General features: G+C 44.9%; 1 protein-coding gene across 1 annotated transcript in view; it reads left to right on the top strand.

Moving 5' to 3' along the window:
* LOC143302270 (eukaryotic translation initiation factor 3 subunit C-like) overlaps positions 1 to 19,250 on the top strand; it is a 35,917-nt gene that overhangs the window by 8,271 nt on the left and 8,396 nt on the right. The window contains exons 9-18 of the mRNA XM_076616864.1: positions 198 to 470; positions 2,327 to 2,589; positions 5,683 to 5,779; positions 6,877 to 6,989; positions 8,256 to 8,379; positions 9,582 to 9,620; positions 10,945 to 11,142; positions 12,585 to 12,710; positions 13,265 to 13,418; positions 16,438 to 16,631. Coding sequence (XP_076472979.1) covers positions 198 to 470; positions 2,327 to 2,589; positions 5,683 to 5,779; positions 6,877 to 6,989; positions 8,256 to 8,379; positions 9,582 to 9,620; positions 10,945 to 11,142; positions 12,585 to 12,710; positions 13,265 to 13,418; positions 16,438 to 16,631 — 1,581 coding nt within the window. The remainder of the gene's footprint in view (positions 1 to 197; positions 471 to 2,326; positions 2,590 to 5,682; positions 5,780 to 6,876; positions 6,990 to 8,255; positions 8,380 to 9,581; positions 9,621 to 10,944; positions 11,143 to 12,584; positions 12,711 to 13,264; positions 13,419 to 16,437; positions 16,632 to 19,250) is intronic.

Here is a 19,250-nt window from a genome sequence, read left to right as displayed (position 1 = left end):
AGTTGGGTACCTAGTACTGATGAGTCTTTGCCCCTAGGTGTAGGATTGGGCAGATGGGTACCTAGTACTGATGAGTTTTTGCCCCTAGGTGTAGGATTGGGCAGATGGGTACCTAGTACTGATGAGTTTTTGCCCCTAGGTATAGGATTGGGCAGATGGGTATCTAGTACTGATGAGTGAAGTGTTTCTGCCCTCAGGTGAAGGATCGTCCAGACGGTTACCGTGATGATGAGGAGGACAGTGACGATGAGTTCTGGAAGTCCAGCTCTGAGGAGGAGTCCTCCAGCTCTGACGAGGACATCCCCGCTGTGGGCAAACTGACGGCAGAGTATTTCCTCAAGTCCACCACCGAACAGGAGGAGAAGAAGAAGAAGGAGAAGAAGAAAGACAAGCTGGCCAAGAGGTCAGAGAGGAAGACCAAGGACGAGGAGGAGTGGCAGGAGGTCAAAGGCGGAGCGCCCATGATCATGGTAAGGTCGAAGGTCAAGGACAGTTGCTTGTTGGAGTGTTAGTCTCAAGTGTTTCAGTGAACGGTTTATTTATGGTGAAAAGATCATGGTCTTGTTGTGAAGGCCACAACATGTCTCTTGTTTTATGAATTTCAAGAGAGGATGTATCTGAATTTCAAGAGATAACTTGATTGCGATTTTTGAAGTGTCTGTGAATCCAGTTTTTGAAAGGTCCCTCACATCTTTATGATTTTCGTAAGCCCTGGCAAGTTTCTTTGTTCATGACTTTCATAAGCCTCACATATTTCTTTTAACTTTTCTTTTAATTTTTTTTAACCCTAGGCTGCCTATATGACGAGACAACTTGTCATGGCAAGCATGTATGCTTCGCTGCCACAATGACGAGGTAACTCGTCATGACAAGCATGTATGCTTCACTGCCACAATGACAAGGTAACTCGTCATGACAAGCATGTATGCTTTGCTGCCACACTGACGAGGTAACCCGTCATGGCAAGCATGTATGCTTCGCTGCCACAATGACAAGATAACTCGTCATGACAAGCATGTATGCTTCGCTGCCACAATGACGAGGTAACTCGTCATGACAAGCATGTATGCTTCGCTGCCACAATGACGAGATAACTCATCATGACAAGCATGTATGCTTCGCTGCCACAATGACGAGATAACTCGTCATCGAAATATTCAGACTTTTCCCTGGTTTGACAAAAATAGGGGTAGCTTTAGCCTGGGGAATCTCTCTAGATTCTGTTCATAGCTAGAAACCCCATCTGCGTCATGAGGCAGTCCTTTATAAATGTTTTGGTTGGGACACTGTCCCAGTGTTTGCCTGACTTCTCTCTTCACTCGCTCAGCAAAATGTCGGACTGATGCCGTGCTCAAGACATGCGATTGTGACGAACTAAATCAACCAAAATTTTTTTCTTTAGCTGATGCTCAGAAAGAATTGAAGCGTAAATTCGAAGGAGAAGACAGTGATGAACATTTATAGGACGATCTGATAGAAAATAAAGGGAGCAATCAAGAGAGTGGCCAAGATACGACTGTCAGTGAGTGATGCCAGCTGTACAGATGTTAGCAGACGACAGAACATGACCGAATGAGTAGCAGGACAGTGTGAGCGATATTCTTGGCACTCAGCCAACGCGGTCTGATGAGAACTGGATCAAGTGACCATGTGAGAGGAGTGAAGAGGAGGGGGGTGGAGACTGAGGGAGCGTGGCCTCACATCCATCTTATCACTTGGAGAAGTCACAATGTATTGTGTATCTGTCTCTTAAAAATGTATATATATATTGTGGTTGTTCTAGTATGATTTTGTGTTTGCAGATATCCATTTTTCCAGAAAATAGATATTTTTGTGCAAATTACCTGACTAATGTTTGTAATGAACAAGTTGAAAATGTGACAAAAAACAAAACACTGATTTCAGAACAACAGCATGTCACTAAAAATATACAAAATGGGAAAACATCATGTGTTTTGTATTCTTTATTCATTTACCTTTCAGAAAATATATACTTTTATGGGTCTTTCTCCAATAAGAAAGAGCACAGAATTTTTGGAAAATTTATACCCAATTTTTTGTGAAAAAACCCTGGCAAATAGATTTCACTTAAATTTTATTTTCCTGGCAGCGAAAGGGTTAAAGACAAACCCAATGCAGTGACTGTGTTGGTGAATATCAAAATATCATAGCAGAATACTGACACAATCTGTGTGTTGGTGTGGTGTGTGTGTGTGTTGGTGTGTATGCATGTGTGTGTGCTGGTGTGCATGTGTGTTGGTGTGTGTGTTGTGTGCATGTGTCTGGTTGTGTGTGTGTGTGCGTGTGTGTGTTTGTGTGTATCCAGGAGAAGCCAAAGATGTTTGCCAAGGACCAGGAGATCAACCATGAGGCGGTGACCAAGAAGCTGTACGAGATCGTGGCTGCGAGGGGCAAGAAGGGTACGGACCGGTCCCAGATGATCGAGCTGCTTCAGGAGCTGAAGGGGGTGTCCGACGCCAACAATCTGGGCCCAGCCATGCACATCAAGATCCTCTTCAACATCACCGCCGCCATCTTTGACTACAACCCCAACATTGCTACCTGCATGCGCCCCGAGATGTGGGACATGTGAGTCAGTACTGTTGAAATGGTATAAAGGAAGGGCTAGTTTCTGGTTGGTTGGCAGCACCGTTATTCTGTTTTACTGTGGACATGGTGTGAAGGAAGGGCTAGTTTCTGGTTGGCAGCACTGTCAGTCTGATTTACTGTGGACATGGTGTGAAGGAAGGGCTGGTGTCTGGTTGGTTGGCAGCACTGTCAGTCTGATTTACTGTGGACATGGTGTGAAGGAAGGGCTGGTGTCTGGTTGGCAGCACTGTCAGTCTGATTTACTGTGGACATGGTGTGAAGGAAGGGCTAGTTTCTGGTTGGCAGCACTGTCATTCTGATTTACTGTGGACATGGTGTGAAGGAAGGGCTGGTTTCTGGTTGGTTGGCAGCACTGTCATTCTGATTTACTGTGGACATGGTGTGAAGGAAGGGCTGGTGTCTGGTTGGCAGCACTGTCATTCTGATTTACTGTGGACATGGTGTGAAGGAAGGGCTGGTTTCTGGTTGGTTGGCAGCACCGTCATTCTGTTTTACTGTGGACATGGTGTGAAGGAAGGGCTGGTGTCTGGTTGGCAGCACTGTCATTCTGATTTACTGTGGACATGGTGTGAAGGAAGGGCTGGTGTCTGGTTGGCAGCTGTGTCATTCTGCATTACTGTGGGCATGGTATAAAGGAGGGCTAGGTTCTAACTGGTTGGCAGCTGTGTCATTCTGCATTACTGTGGACATGGTGTGAAGGAAGGCTAGGTTCTAACTGGTTGGCAGCTGTGTCATTCTGCATTACTGTGGACATGGTATGAAGGAAGGCTAGGTTCTAACTGGTTGGCAGCTGTGTCATTCTGTTTTACTGTGGACATGGTATGAAGGAAGGCTAGGTTCTAACTGGTTGGCAGCTGTGTCATTCTGTTTTACTGTGGACATGGTATGAAGGAAGGCTAGGTTCTAACTGGTTGGCAGCTGTGTCATTCTGTTTTACTGTGGACATGGTATGCAGGAAGGCTAGGTTCTAACTGGTTGGCAGCTGTGTCATTCTGATTTACTGTGGACATGGTATGAAGGAAGGCTAGGTTCTAACTGGTTGGCAGCTGTGTCATTCTGTTTTACTGTGGACATGGTATGAAGGAAGGCTAGGTTCTAACTGGTTGGCAGCTGTGTCATTCTGTTTTACTGTGGACATGGTGTGAAGGAAGGCTAGGTTCTAACTGGTTGGCAGCTGTGTCATTCTGCATTACTGTGGACATGGTATGAAGGAAGGCTAGGTTCTAACTGGTTGGCAGCTGTGTCATTCTGCATTACTGTGGGCATGGTATGTAGGAAGGCTAGGTTCTAACTGGTTGGCAGCTGTGTCATTCTGCTTTACTGCGGACATGGCATCAAACCAACAGCTGGCTGTCTAGTTCACTCTGGTCAGAGTTCATGGCTCTTGCACTGCTGAACTGCCTGTTGTGACAGGTTAGTTAACAGTGTGTGTAATTTTGATGGTTTTGGCATGGTATGTATTGTACCGTATTACTTATTTTGTCAGCTGTTTTCTCAGTGTGAAATCGGGGTTGCTCTTCCCTGGGAGAGAGCATCACTATACTGCAGTGCCACTCATATATGTATATATATATATTTTTGATTAGTTAATTATTTAATTATAACATTGTAACAGTGTTTGTTGTTATATTTGCCTTGAATAAAGTAGGTGTGTTCAGAATGAAAAGCTCAGAAAAACTGGTGAACTGTCACCCCTGTTTTTATTTTTATTTTTTTTAAATTTTTTTACATATGAAATTAAAACAAATTTTAACTGTGTCCCCGGTGTGGTGTAGGACAAATGTTGTGTACCCTTGTGGTGTATGACAAAAGTTAACTGTGTCCCCATAAAAACAACAAAAAAACTGTCCCCATGTGGTTGTCCCCATAAAAACAAAAAAAAACCTGTCCCCATGTGGTTAAGTCAAATGTTGTGTCCCCATGTGGTGTAGGACAAACGTTAACTGTGTCCCTGATGTGGTGTAGGACAAATGTTAACTGTGTCCCTGATGTGGTGTAGGACAAATGTTAACTGTGTCCCTGATGTGGTGTAGGACAAATGTTAACTGTGTCCCCGATGTGGTGTAGGACAAATGTTAAATGTGTCCCCATGTGGTGTAGGACAAATGTTAAATGTGTCCCCATGTGGTGTAGGACAAATGTTAACTGTGTCCCTGATGCGGTGTAGGACAAATGTTAACTGTGTCCCCGATGTGATGTATGACAAATGTTAACCATGTCCCTGATGTGGTGTATGACTAATGTTAACTGTGTCCCTGATGTGGTGTAGGACAAATGTTAACTGTGTCCCTGATGTGGTGCAGGACAAATGTTAACCGTGTTCCTGATGTGGTGCAGGACAAATGTTAACCGTGTCCCTGATGTGTAGGACAAGTGTTAAATGTGTCCCAGATGTGGTGTAGGACAGATGTTAACCATGTCCTTGATGTGGTGTAGGACAGATGTTAACCATGTCCCTGATGTGGTGTAGGACAAATGTTAACCATGTCCCTGATGTGGTGTAGGACAAATGTTAACCGTGTCCCTGATGTGGTGTAGGACAAGTGTTAAATGTGTCCCAGATGTGGTGTAGGACAAATGTTAACTGTGTCCCTGATGTGGTGTAGGACAGATGTTAAATGTGTCCCCATGTGGTGTAGGACAGATGTTAACTGTGTCCCCGATGTGGTGTAGGACAAATGTTAACTGTATCCCGGATGTGGTGCAGGACAAATGTTAACCGTGTCCCTGATGTGTAGGACAAGTGATAAATGTGTCCCAGATGTGGTGTAGGACAAATGTTAACCATGTCCCTAATGTGGTGTAGGACAGATGTTGACTGTGTCCCTGATGTGATGTTGGACAAATGTTTACTGTGTCCCTGATGTGCAGGACAAGTGTTAAATGTGTCCCAGATGTGGTGTAGGACAAATGTTAACCGTGTCCCTGATGTGTAGGACAAATGTTAACCTTGTCCCTGATGTGGTGTAGGACAAATGTTTACTGTGTCCCTGATGTGGTGTAGGACAAATGTTAAATGTGTCCCAGATGTGGTGTAGGACAGATGTTAACTGTGTCCCCTTTGTGGTCTAGGTGCATGGACAACCTGAGCACCCTGATGAAGATGCTGACGGACATGGACGACCTGAGCGTGGGGGAGAACATTGCTGAGGACAACGAGAACCTGGAGGTGAGGCATCATCCCCTGGCTACTGTGGAGAGACATGCAGCATGTAGACACTTCATACAGACACAACAGTTAGACACACAACATATAGACACAACATATAACACAACATGAACAGATAGACACAGCAAATACATCTGTATGCACACAATAGACACAAGATACAGACACAACACATACATCTGCATACACACAACAAATAGACACAGCAACTAGACACAACACATAGACACAACACACTGACACAGCACATAGACACATCACATAGACACAACACACAGACACAGCAGATAAACACATCACATAGACAAAGCACAAAAACAGAACAGATAGATAAATCACATAGACACAACACACAGACACAGCAGACAGACACATCACATTGACAATACATAGACACATCACATAGACACAGCACACTAACACAGCACATAAATACAGCAGACATAGCACATATATAACATCTTATGGGCTCAATACATGGTCAGAAGACAGACACAACACATGGATAGACACATCACATAGACACAACACACTAACACAGCACATAAACATAACACATAAATACAGCAGAAATAACACATATATAACATGTTATGGGCTCAGTACATGGTCAGAACACATAGACACAACACATGGACACAACAGATAGACACAGATGGATGATAGTTTATATGTATGTGTTATATATATTCTTCTTCCGTGAGCTGCAACTCCCATGTTCACTCCTATGTACGACAGTGGGCTTTTACGTGTATGACCATTTTTACCCCGCCATGTTGGCATCCATACTCCGATTTCGGGGGTGTGCTTACTGGGTATGTTCTTGTTTCCATAACCCACCGAACGCTGACATGGATTACAGGATCTTTAATGTGCGTATTTGATCTTCTGCTTGTGTATACACATGAAGGGGTTTCAGGCACTACCAGGTCTGTACATATGTTGACCTGGGAGGTCGGAAAAATCTCCACCCTTTACCCACCAGGCGCCGTTAACGAGATTCGAACCCAGGATGCTCAGATTGAGAGTACAGTGATTTAACCACTCAGCTGTTGCACCCATCATAGATATACATGTGTATGTGTGTGTGTGTGCAGACGTCCCCGTACCGTGTGCGTGGCTGTATCCTGACGGTGATGGAACGACTGGACGAGGAGTTCACCAAGATGCTGCAGGCCTGTGACGCTCACAGCACCGAGTTTGTCGACAGGTTTGTTAGTCCACACTAATTAGTGTATTGTTGTCAGGTTCGTTTGTCCACACTAATTAGTGTATTGTCGACAGGTTCGTTAGTCCACACTAATTAGTGTATTGTCGACAGGTTCATTAGGCCACACTAATTAGTGTATTGTTGACAGGTTCATTAGGCCACACTAATTAGTGTATTGTTGACAGATTCGTCAGTCCACACTAATAAGTGTATTGTTGACAGGTTCGTTAGTCCACTCTGATTAGTGTATTGATGACTGATTCGTTAGTGCACCCTGATTAGTGTATTGTGGTGTGGATATGCGCAGTTTGTCGACAGTTTGTTGGCAGATTGATTAGTCCACTGTAGTTGATACAAGATGTGGAGTTTATTGCCATGTTCATTAGTCAACATTGATTAATTAGTACACAGTGGTGTGGATATGTACCCTTTGTCACCAGGTGATATTTAATGAACGCAGAGTTGTTATGTGAAAGGAAATGGTCAGATTTTAAAGAGAAGTTTTGTTTTAAAAAAAACAACAACAAAAAACATGAGGAGAATACAGAATTTAGATAAGTGTGATGCATTCCCAGTCTGAAGCTGGTGATTTGTCACTGAGAGCAATTCATATGCTGTTGGCATGTCAAGTGTTATGTCATTTGAGAGAAATCCATATGCTGTTGGCATGTCAGTGTTATGTCATTTGAGAGAAATTCATATGCTAGTAGCATGTCAGTGTTATGTCATTGAGAGCAATTCATATGCCGTTGGCATGTCAAGTGTTTTGTCATTTGAGAGAAATCCATATGCTGTTGGCATGTCAGTGTTATGTCATTTGAGAGAAATTCATATGCTAGTAGCATGTCAGTGTTATGTCATTGAGAGCAATTCATATGCCGTTGGCATGTCAAGTGTTTTGTCATTTGAGAGAAATTCATATGCTGTTGGCATGTCAAGTGTTATGTCATTTGAGAGAAATCCATATGCTGTTGGCATGTCAAGTGTTTTGTCATTTGAGAGAAATTCATATGCTAGTAGCATGTCAGTGTTATGTCATTGAGAGAGAAATTCATAATGCTGTTGGCATGTCAGTGTTTTATCATTGAGAGAAATTCATATGCTAGTAGCATGTCAGTGTTTTGTCATTGAGAGAAACTCATATGCTATTGGCATGTCAGTGTTTTGTCATGTGGAGCAGTTCATGTGCCATTCACATGTAGGGGTTTAGTCATTGAGATGGGTTTAGGTCAGTGCCTGTTGTCAGCTGTGTGCGGTGTGTGTCAGGCTGAAAGACGAGCAGCGGGTGTGCGGGCTGCTGGAAAGCCTGCAGGCCTACATTGAGAAGACTGGAACCAGTGAGGAGATCTGTCGGGCCTACCTGCGGCGTATTGAGCACATCTATTTCAAGGTATCTGTCATGCTGGCTCTTTTGGACACTTTGGTTTTATCTTCTGTTGTTGTTGTTTTTTTTGTTTTTTTTTCTTCAAATTTTGCTGTAAACAGGCAGAACTGAAAACTAGATAGCAGGAGGCTTGACATTGTATGCTGGTTAACAATCGTTTGTTTATGTTATCTTTTCATTTTGTACACACAGTGTTGTACTTGTTTGAGTCGGACTTTTTGTGTGTGTTATATCAACATAAAGTACTTAGCCTTTGTACACTTTGTTCATGTATGAGCCTGTATGACAGGGTTTTTGAAGGTGTTTTTTATATATATATTTTTAAAAATATTTTTTTACAGTTTTATCTCCCCCTTTTCTCTCTGTCTCCATCTCCATCTCACCCATATTCATTTGTTGACATTCTTTTTGGACTTAAATAAGTAAAAGTTTTGTAATGATAAGAATTGTTTCCTTGAAAGTATTGTAACAGTGTATAAATTTTGTTATTTGTTCACCCCATACTGAGGGATGATGGCCTGACTAAAGGAATAGCATCTTGTGTCTCACCCACAGTGCTGCTCCTCATTGCCCATGTCACCTGGTTATATGCCTCAAGTCATTTCTGTGACATACATTGCAGCTAACAAAGTGTTTATCACTTAAAATCAATCAATCAATCTCTTAAATGCCTGAGACACATAGTTTACAGAAATTTGCCTGCAGGCTCATCGTAAGAGAGAGAGATAAAAAGTTAAACAGCTATTTAAAGAAAAAATCGAATAAGAAAAAAAACACAACCTGTCATTTCATGACCAGAATACATTGCATTTGAACCCAAAGTGAAAAAGCAGTCACTGGCAGTACCATAGTTGGGAAGGTGCTTGGGAGAAGGGTGTGAGTGGGCAGGAAGCAAGAACATTGCTCAGTCCCCATCACGTAAAATGTTAAATCTCAGCTTGGTTTCAAATTCTCCACAGGGGATGGGTGGTGTGAGAAGAAATGGGGAACATTCACACATGCTTCCACTCACATGTAGGCACTGTAATTTCAGGTGCTTGATGTGCAGGGGAAGCAGCAATGGAAGAGAGGGACATTCCCTGATGACTGTTTCTGTGTTGTGAATGTTGGTTTTCGTTCTGTCATCTTGTTCAGTTTGAGGAAGAAACCAGAAAATGGCTGATGGTGGAAAAAGTGGTGTGGCTGATTGAGTTTCATTGTGTTTGCAGTTTGATCACACAGCCTTTGAAGAGACCACCGACAAAACGGTGAGCATAGTTTGGGAAATACGGAACTGAGTATGTTTGATTTGTGTAGTTGTCTTCTGGGGATAGAGTTTTGATGTGTTCAGATTTTGTATCTGAAGGTAGATTAAGTTGTTAATGTTGTGTAGTAGTTCACAGGATCAGTAGCTAAAGCTTTTCGCTGTTTTTGTCGATGGTAGTAGTTCACAGGATCAGTAGCTAAAGCTTTTCGCTGTTTTTGCTGATGGTAGTAGTTCACAGGGTCAGTAGCTAAAGCTTTTCGCTGTTTTTGTCGATGGTAGTAGTTCACAGGGTCAGTAGCTAAAGCTTTTCGCTGTTTATGTCAATGGTAGTAGTTCACAGGGTCAGTAGCTAAAGCTTTTCACTGTTTTTGCCGATGGTAGTAGTTCACAGGATCAGTAGCTAAAGCTTTTCGCTGTTTTTGTCGATGGCAGTAATGTGTGTGTGAGAAAGAGAAGAGGATATGAATCTGTGTGTGTTACATTTTTCTGCAGGAGACTTTTGGGTGGGGACAAAGAAACTTTGTAAATGGAGGAAAGTAGGATCTGTACAGTTTTACACACACAAAAATCCTGTTTCATTGTTCTGAGATGAATTCTTCATTTAAGAAAAGAATTCTGAGTTCTGTTGAGGTCAGGCAGCATGTGAAATAAAATGTAAAAGTTAAAGTGATGACTGGATAGTAACATGTCAGTTATCCTCATAAATAGAAAAAGAAGAAATTAATGGTAAGGGAAGAAGAAGAACAACATTTTAAGCAGTGATATGGTAATTTTATATTGTTGCCTCTATTGTTTTGATAGAATAGAATAATAAAGAAAAGATTGACAGTGCAATACATCATTTGAATAGAATGTCTTTATTGCCAGGAGTATTGTGGGAAGGGATAGTGCCTCAAGGGTACAAACATGAACTGAAAATCATACAAGCACAAACCATAGAAATTTTGACACATGCACATACAATATAAATGCAAGTGTACTTAATCTAATTGGAAATAATAACCAGTTGTGGATGTGTCCCAAGAAAGTGAGTCTGGGGTATAAACATGAATTGAAAATGATACAGATACTTAACGTAGAAGTTTTGGCGCATGCATATATAGATATGAATGCAAGGCAAGTGCACTTAATTTTTAAAAAATCAAACTGAATGGAAATCATAACTAGTAGTGCATGTGTCCCCAGAAAGTGAGTCAAAGGTATAAACATGAATTGAAGATAATACAAACACATAACATAGAAGTTTTGACACACGCATATACATATGAGTGCAAGTGTACTTAATGTGATTGGACGTTTTTACCAGCGGTGCATGTGTCCCCCAGAAAATGACGTCGGAGCAGATGATGGACAAGCTGTGCAAGTACATCTACGCCAAGGACTCCACGGACCGGCTTCGAACCCGCGCCATCCTGTGCCAGATCTACCACCACGCCCTGCACGACCGCTGGTTCAAGGCCCGTGACCTGATGCTGATGTCACACCTCCAGGACAACATCCAGCACTCCGATGTCCCCACACAGGTCAGGGGGTTGGGGTAGTGGTGGGGGGAGGTGGGTAGTGGTGGGGGGACGGAGGTGAGTTGTGGTTGGGGGACGGAGGGGAGTTGTGGTGGGGGGACGGAGGGGAGTTGTGGTGGGGGTGGGGGTAGTGGAGGGAGGATGGTAGTGGAGGGGGAGGGAGGGGGTTGTGTGGGGTAGGGGGGTTGTGGTGGTTGGGGGGGAGGGGGTAGTGGTGGGGAGCCGGAGGGGGGTAGTAGTGGGGGGAGGGATTGTTGTGGTGGGGGAGGGAGGGGGGTAGTAATGGGGGGAGGAGGTTAGTGATGTGCGGAGGGGGGTTGTGGTATGTGTGGGGGGTAGTGGTTGGGGGAGGGGGGTTGTGGTGTGGTGAGGAGGGTAGTGACCTGATGCTGATGTTACACCTTCAGGACAACATCCAGACTCTGACGTCCCCACACAGGTGGGGGAAGGGGGTGGTTGTGGTTGTGGGGGCCCTGAAATATCAGATGACTGATGAAGATGTGTCAGCTGCATATTGAGGTTTACAGGGTGAGGGGAGGGTTTACAGGGTGAGGGGAGTGTGAGAGAAAAAAAAAGGGGGGGGGGGGTTGTATGATGGACTCATTTCTCTCTCCTTTTGTTTTCGTTTATTGTTGTCATGATGGCTATTATGACTTATTTCGTTTTTATTGTTTGTTGTCGTTGATTTATTCATGTATTATTACTACTACTGGCACTACTGCTACTGCTGTTGTGTTTATTCTTCTTCTTCTTATTATTCTTATTATTAAAAATATCTTATTATTATTAAAGTTATCATTATTATTGTAATTGACTTAGTTCTTACTGTGGTGATGGTTAATTGTTGTGGTGTGGTGTGCTGTGTGTTCAGATCCTGTTGCTGTGATAACGATGATTGACTGATGTGGTGTGTGTGTGTGTTCAGATCCTGTTGCTGTGATAACGATGATTGACTGATGTGGTGTGTGTGTTCAGATCCTGTTGCTGTGATAACGATGGTTGACTGATGTGGTGTGTGTGTGTGTTCAGATCCTGTTGCTGTGATAACGATGGTTGACTGATGTGGTGTGTGTGTTCAGATCCTGTTGCTGTGATAACGATGATTGACTGATGTGGTGTGTGTGTGTGTTCAGATCCTGTTGCTGTGATAACGATGGTTGACTGATGTGGTGTGTGTGTGTGTGTTCAGATCCTGTTGCTGTGATAACGATGGTTGACTGATGTGGTGTGTGTGTTCAGATCCTGTTGCTGTGATAACGATGGCTGACTGATGTGGTGTGTGTGTGTTCAGATCCTGTTGCTGTGATAACGATGGTTGACTGATGTGGTGTGTGTGTTCAGATCCTGTTGCTGTGATAACGATGGTTGACTGATGTGGTGTGTGTGTTCAGATCCTGTTGCTGTGATAACGATGATTGACTGATGTGGTGTGTGTGTGTGTTCAGATCCTGTACAACCGCACCCTGGTGCAGCTGGGGCTGTGTGCCTTCCGTCAGGGACAGGTCAGGGACGCCCACAACGCTCTGGTCGACATCCAGAGCTCCAACCGTGCCAAGGAGCTCCTTGCTCAGGTCTGTCCTTGATGTGTGTGTATGTGTGTGTGTGTGCATGCGGGTGTGCATGTGTTATCAAAACCGGCGACACAACAGTGTGGTGCGATGTTCCACTGATATGTTATATCTAATGATGTTATATCTAATGGATTCAAGACCTCTTCTTTTTTCATTGTCCACATGCATGGACCCAAACTCATTGTTTGCAGTTAGACTTGCCTGTTTGCATTTACCCCTCAGACATCCCTGGTATTTGAACCATTGAAAAAAAAAACGTCGAAAAGAAGGGGTACACACAACTTTTCATGGTGCAACCAGTTGGAGAAAGCCTTCAAAAACAGGACAGCTACATTTTGACGATTGTATGACCTGTTATCTGTACAATACAGACGTTGAGCTGGTCACTTCGGCTGGATTGTTCACAGTTAGGCCTACCTACCCTACATGCCATGACTGTGTGTCCTGAGTGGTGGCTGTGTGTGTTGGCAGGGCCTGGTGCCCCAGCGACAGCACGAGTAGTACCCTACATGCCATGACTGTGTGTCCTGAGTGGTGGCTGTGTGTGTTGGCAGGGCCTGGTGCCCCAGCGACAGCATGAGCGGACCCCGGAGCAAGAGAAGATTGAGAAGCGACGACTGCTGCCCTACCACATGCACATCAACCTGGAGCTGCTGGAGTGCGTCTACCTCGTGTCTGCCATGCTGCTGGAGATCCCTTACATGGCTGGTGGGTGTTTGTGGGGGTGGGGTGAGGGGGAGTGCGTAAGAGGGGGGGTTGTTGGCTGTGGTGTTGGTGTCTGTTGGACATCCCCTACATGGCTGGTGGGTGGGGTGGGGGCTGTTAGCTGTGGTGTTGGTGTCTGTTGGACATCCCCTACATGGCCGGTGGGTGGGGGTGGGGTGGGGTGGGGGGCTGTTAGCTGTGGTGTTGGTGTCTGTTGGACATCCCCTACATGGCTGGTGGGTGGGGGTGGGGTGGGGTGGGGTGGGGGCTGTTAGCTGTGGTGCTGGTGTCTGTTGGAGTTTCTGTATATGGCTGGTGGGTGTGGTGGTGGGAAGGGGGGCTGTTAGCTGTGGTGATGTCAGTTGGAGATTCTGTATATGGCTGGTGGGTGTTGTGGGGAGGAGTGGAGGGAGGAGGGGGGCTGTTAGCTGTGGTGTTAGTGTCTGTTGGAGATTCTGTGCCTGGCTGGTGGGTAGTGGGGGGAGGAGGGGGGGCTGTTAGCTGTGGTGTTAGTGTCTGTTGGAGATTCTGTGCCTGGCTGGTGGTTAGTGGGGGGAGGAGGGGGGCTATTAGCTGTGGTGTTAGTGTTTGTTGGAGATTCTGTGCCTGGCTGGTGGGTAGTGGGGGGAGGAGGGGGGGCTGTTAGCTGTGGTGTTAGTGTCTGTTGGAGATTCTGTGCCTGGCTGGTGGGTAGTGGGGGTAGGAGGGGGGGCTGTTAGCTGTGGTGTTAGTGTCTGTTGGAGATTCTGTGTCTGGCTGGTGGGTAGTGGGGGTAGGAGGGGGGCTATTAGCTGTGGTGTTAGTGTCTGTTGGAGATTCTGTGCCTGGCTGGGGGAGGAGGGGGGCTATTAGCTGTGGTGTTAGTGTCTGTTGGAGATTCTGTGCCTGGCTGGTGGAGATGGGGGGAGGAGGGGGGCTGTTAGCTGTGGTGTTAGTGTCTGTTGGAGATTCTGTGCCTGGCTGGTGGGTAGTGGGGGTAGGAGGGGGGGCTGTTAGCTGTGGTGTTAGTGTCTGTTGGAGATTCTGTGCCTGGCTGGTGGTTAGTGGGGGGAGGAGGGGGGCTATTAGCTGTGGTGTTAGTGTCTGTTGGAGATTCTGTGCCTGGCTGGTGGGTAGTGGGGGGAGGAGGGGGGGGCTGTTAGCTGTGGTGTTAGTGTCTGTTGGAGATTCTGTGCCTGGCTGGTGGGTAGTGGGGGGAGGAGGGGGGCTATTAGCTGTGGTGTTAGTGTCTGTTGGAGATTCTGTGCCTGGCTGGTGGGTAGTGGGGGGAGGAGGGGGGCTGTTAGCTGTGGTGTTAGTGTCTGTTGGAGATTCTGTGCCTGGCTGGTGGAGATGGGGGGAGGAGAGGGGGGGAACTGTGTTGTGTTAGTCACCAGAAAGGTGGCTGTGTTTCTTCCCAGGGCTATTCTCTGTTAAGGGTTGTGGGTGGCGTACTGGTGGATTGGGAACTGCGGCTACCATTTTGTAAGCAGACTTGCACATTTTTTGCAGACCATCTGTTGACATATTCCTTGTCACATTGAACAGTGAATTTCTTTTGTACCTGGGCTGGATTTCATAAGCCATTTTTTGTGAGGTGATAGAATAGTGAAACAGACCATGTGTAGGTCAGTGTTGTGAACTGAGTTGATAGAATGGTGAGACAGCACATGTGTAGACCCACCCTGAGTGTTGGTATCAGAGGTGGGGGGAATAGTGTGTGCTACATCAATGACTGGCTGATGTCTGTGTCACTGAGGTCTGACATTGTAGACCCCAGTACGTCAGGTTGGCTGTACAAGGTGAAGTTGGTCTTCACATCATCATGAAAATAAAGACATTACAGTTGATTTAGTTATTATTTTGGTGTTTTGTAGGTTCTTATTTTACTTGATTTTGTTTTTGTTCTTCTTGACTTGTTAACGCTCAACAACCATCCTGTTACTTTGTCAGTGATTTTTTTTATTTGTATATTCATTTCTTTCACAGAGATGAATTTGCTTGGAAGTGATCATTTTCGGAAGTCTTTGGAATTAACGTTATCATTATTGCAAAGGAAAGTTAGGTTGCCGTGGTGATTGACATAAACCCAGCCATGAAGTGATGATTTCCCTCCTGTGTACAAGGGACACAATTTCAAATCAGTGCTGCATATGCTATCAATTCCGCTAGCACACAGGTAAATAAAAGGTACTTTGTCAAACGATTGGTGTAAGGGACAAGCCCGGAGCGTCCTTTTGGAGGAGGTGTCTGGTTTGTTCCAGTGAACCACTCATTTACCTCTGTGCTAGCTGAATTCGTAGCATATTCAGCATTGACTTGAAATTGTGTCCCCTGTACATGGAGAGAGTTAGCACTGTTTATTGTTTATCAGTCCTTTACTCACCCAGCCTCATTATTCTTTAATTTTGATGGCAAAGGCAAGGCAAGGCAAGGCACAAAGTTTATTTCGTGTGCCCCCTGGAGGCATTGAAACATTGCATACATTCATCTTTTACACACATCGTGGAAATGAAAAGAGTGTTGTCAAAAACTGCAAATAGGCCCATTCGTTCAATCACTCACTATACACATCAACAAGTAATATTTCTCTTATACAAATAAGCAAAAAAAATTTCCTATCAAATGACAAACTATTAATGAAAAGAACAATGAAGAAAGAAACAAAGGAATTAAGTTCTAACAGTACTCTTTTGTTTTTAAGAAAACAGTTCATTGAATTTAATGGAATTTGGGTGGATTCTAGATAAAAAATTTTGTCTGACGCTTTCAGAAAAACAAGGCCCACAAAAAGTGAAACTCACCAGCAGTGTCGCTCGTGGAGCATTTATCACCAGATTCTTTCATTTCTGGGTAAATTGTCAAAACGCTGTCTATTAACAGGCACAAGAATTATCGGTTGTTCTAAACTTGAATAACTTTCCTGTGAGCAGCTGTAGAATTATTAACGAGATGACCTCTTGCGACACTATGTTTAAATTGTAAACCCAAAGATAGAATTAAAAAAACGATAAAAAAACAACAACCAATTTCCTGTGTGCAGCTCATGAGCTGGACGTGCGTCGCAGAATGATCAGCAAGAACTTTCACCACGTGATGAAGATGAGCGAGCGGCAAACCCTGACGGGGCCCCCCGAGAGCATGAGGGAGCACGTGGTGGCCGCCTCCAAGGCCATGAAAGCCGGGGACTGGCGCGCCTGCAAGAACTTCATTATCAACGAGAAGATGAACGCCAAGGTGAGGGGCCCTGCATGGGTTGTCAGGGTTTTTGGGGGGGGCGGGGGGGGGGGGGGGTCATGTAACAACTTGAATCATCGACGACACTTCATCATCAGTGACAAGATGAATGCCAGGGTGAGGGGCCCTGCATGGGTTGTCAGGATGCGATGGGAAAAGGGGAGGAGGAGGGGTTTTGTAGAACTTCATCATTGACAAGACCAACACTAAGGTGAGGGGCCCTGCATGGGTTGTCAGGATGCGATGGGAAAGGGGAGGAGGAGGGGTTTTGTAGAACTTCATCATTGACAAGACCAACACTAAGGTGAGGGGCCCTGCATGGGTTGTCAGGATGCGATGGGAAAGGAGAGGAGGAGGGGTTTTGTAAGAACTTCATCATTGACAAGACCAACACTAAGGTGAGGGGCCCTGCATGGGTTGTCAGGATGCGATGGGAAAGGAGAGGAGGAGGGGTTTTGTAGAACTTCATCATTGACAAGACCAACACTAAGGTGAGGGGCCCTGCATGGGTTGTCAGGTTGCAATGGGAAAGGGGAGGAGGAGGGGTTTTGTAAGAACTTCATCATTGACAAGACCAACACTAAGGTGAGGGGCCCTGCATGGGTTGTCAGGATGCGATGGGAAAGGGGAGGAGGAGGGGTTTTGTAAGAACTTCATCATTGACAAGACCAACACTAAGGTGAGGGGCCCTGCATGGGTTGTCAGGTTATGATGGGGGTGGGGGGGGGGTCACAGTTATGTGCTGGAACTGTTTCGGGATTAGTGTATGAGGGTGGAGGATGGGGTGGAGATAGAGCACACATGTAGACCCAGGTGGATGTGACAGCAGTGTCCAGTGTTTGGGGGGAAAGTGTGTGCCACATGAACTTGATGGCTGACTCTGCTGCACTGGTCTGCTGCCATGGACCTCTGCATGTGACATCAGCCACACACACACACACACACACACACACAAGGTAAGGAGTTGAAATTTTAAGACTGATAAATGATGATACATGTTCCTTTTACCACAGTCTGAGGTCTTTTCTGTCTTCAGGTGATGTGTTCTGTTACTGTGAGTGGCTATGAATGAGTATGATGTAGACATCCTTCAGTTCTTGCTCACAGAACATGTGAACCGAGCCATACTGTAACCGTGCTGCTGGTCCATGTCTTGGTCCGTGGCTTGTGATTTCCAGTGTTAGGAAGAGATTTTATACATATAGTTCTTCTCTTACTTCTTCTTAGCTTACATTGCAGAGCTGACACTTCCATTTAGATCAGTTGTGGTATGAGAATGGTGAGACAGCACATGTGTAGACCCACCCTGGGTGTTGGTATCAGAGGTGGGGGGAATAGTGTGTGCAACATCAATCACTGGCTGATGTCTGAGACACTGAGGTCTGTTTACCTTGACCCCAGAACCTCAGGTCGGCTGTACACAGAGAAGTTGATCTTCATATGCTAAAAAAAAAAAGAAAGAAAGAAGTTACAGTTCTTTTTTGTGGGTCGGGGTATTGTAGGTCATTTTTATATGATTTTGTTTTGTTGTTATTGCAAACACTCAGCAACCATGCTTGTAATGTTTTTCAGGTGATACTAGTTGTAAAATAGTTTCTTTAATAACTGTTTAATTAAGATTTCAATTCGGAAAAGAAAAAAAATTCTGCCTCTGTGTTTTTAAACCATTGCTCAGATCCCATTACGAGACAGCACATGTGTAGACCCACCCTGAGTGTTGGTATCAGAGGTGGGGGGAATAGTGTGTGCTACATCAATGACTGGCTGATGTCTGAGTCACTGAGGTCTGTTTCCCTGGACTCCAGTACCTCAGGTCAGCTGTACACAGAGAAGTGGATCTTGTTGTGAGGGGATAGAATAGTAAGACAGCACATGTGTAATTCTTACCTTCTGAATTAGTTTGAGCAGAGCAGACACTTTCATTAAGGTCAGCTGAGGTAATAAAATGGTGTGACAGCACATGTGTAGACCCACCCTGAGTGTTGGTGACAGAGGTGGGGGGAATAGTGTGTGCAACATGAAGCACTGGCTGATGTCTGAGTCACTGAGGTGTGTTTACCTGGACCCCAGTTCCTCAGGTTGGCTGTACATTAACAAGTTGGTCTTGTGAGGTGATTGAATAAATGGCAGCATGTGTGTAATTCTTATCTTACGAGTTAGTTTGAGCAGCAGAGCTGACACTTGTTGTCATAGAATGGTGAGACAGCACATGTGTAGACCCACCCTGAGTGTTGGTATCAGAGGTGGGGGGAATAGTGTGTGCAACATAAATCGCTGGCTGATGTCTGAGACACTGAGGTTTGACTCCTTAGACCCCAGAATATAATGTTGGCTGTACATGGTGAAGTTGGTCTGGGAGACTTTACTTTCTGTTCACTCTTTATTTTCGATATTGTTGGCTTGTTTATTTGTTTATTCATGGGGACGTTGTTGTTTTTGTTCTTGATGTCATGACAGTGAACTTGTAGTCCAGCAGGGATATCACATGTTACAGAACACACCCCTAAAAACGGAGTATGGCTGCCTATATGGCAGTCACAGCAAAAACGAGCATACACGTAAAAGTTGATACGTGACGTACAAATGAATGTTGAAGTCGTAGCCTTTGAAGGCAGAAGA

This window comes from Babylonia areolata, chromosome 29 (assembly GCF_041734735.1).
Source record: "Babylonia areolata isolate BAREFJ2019XMU chromosome 29, ASM4173473v1, whole genome shotgun sequence".
Taxonomy (NCBI): Eukaryota; Metazoa; Mollusca; class Gastropoda; order Neogastropoda; family Buccinidae; genus Babylonia; species Babylonia areolata.
This window is presented reverse-complemented; position numbering and strand designations above follow the sequence as displayed.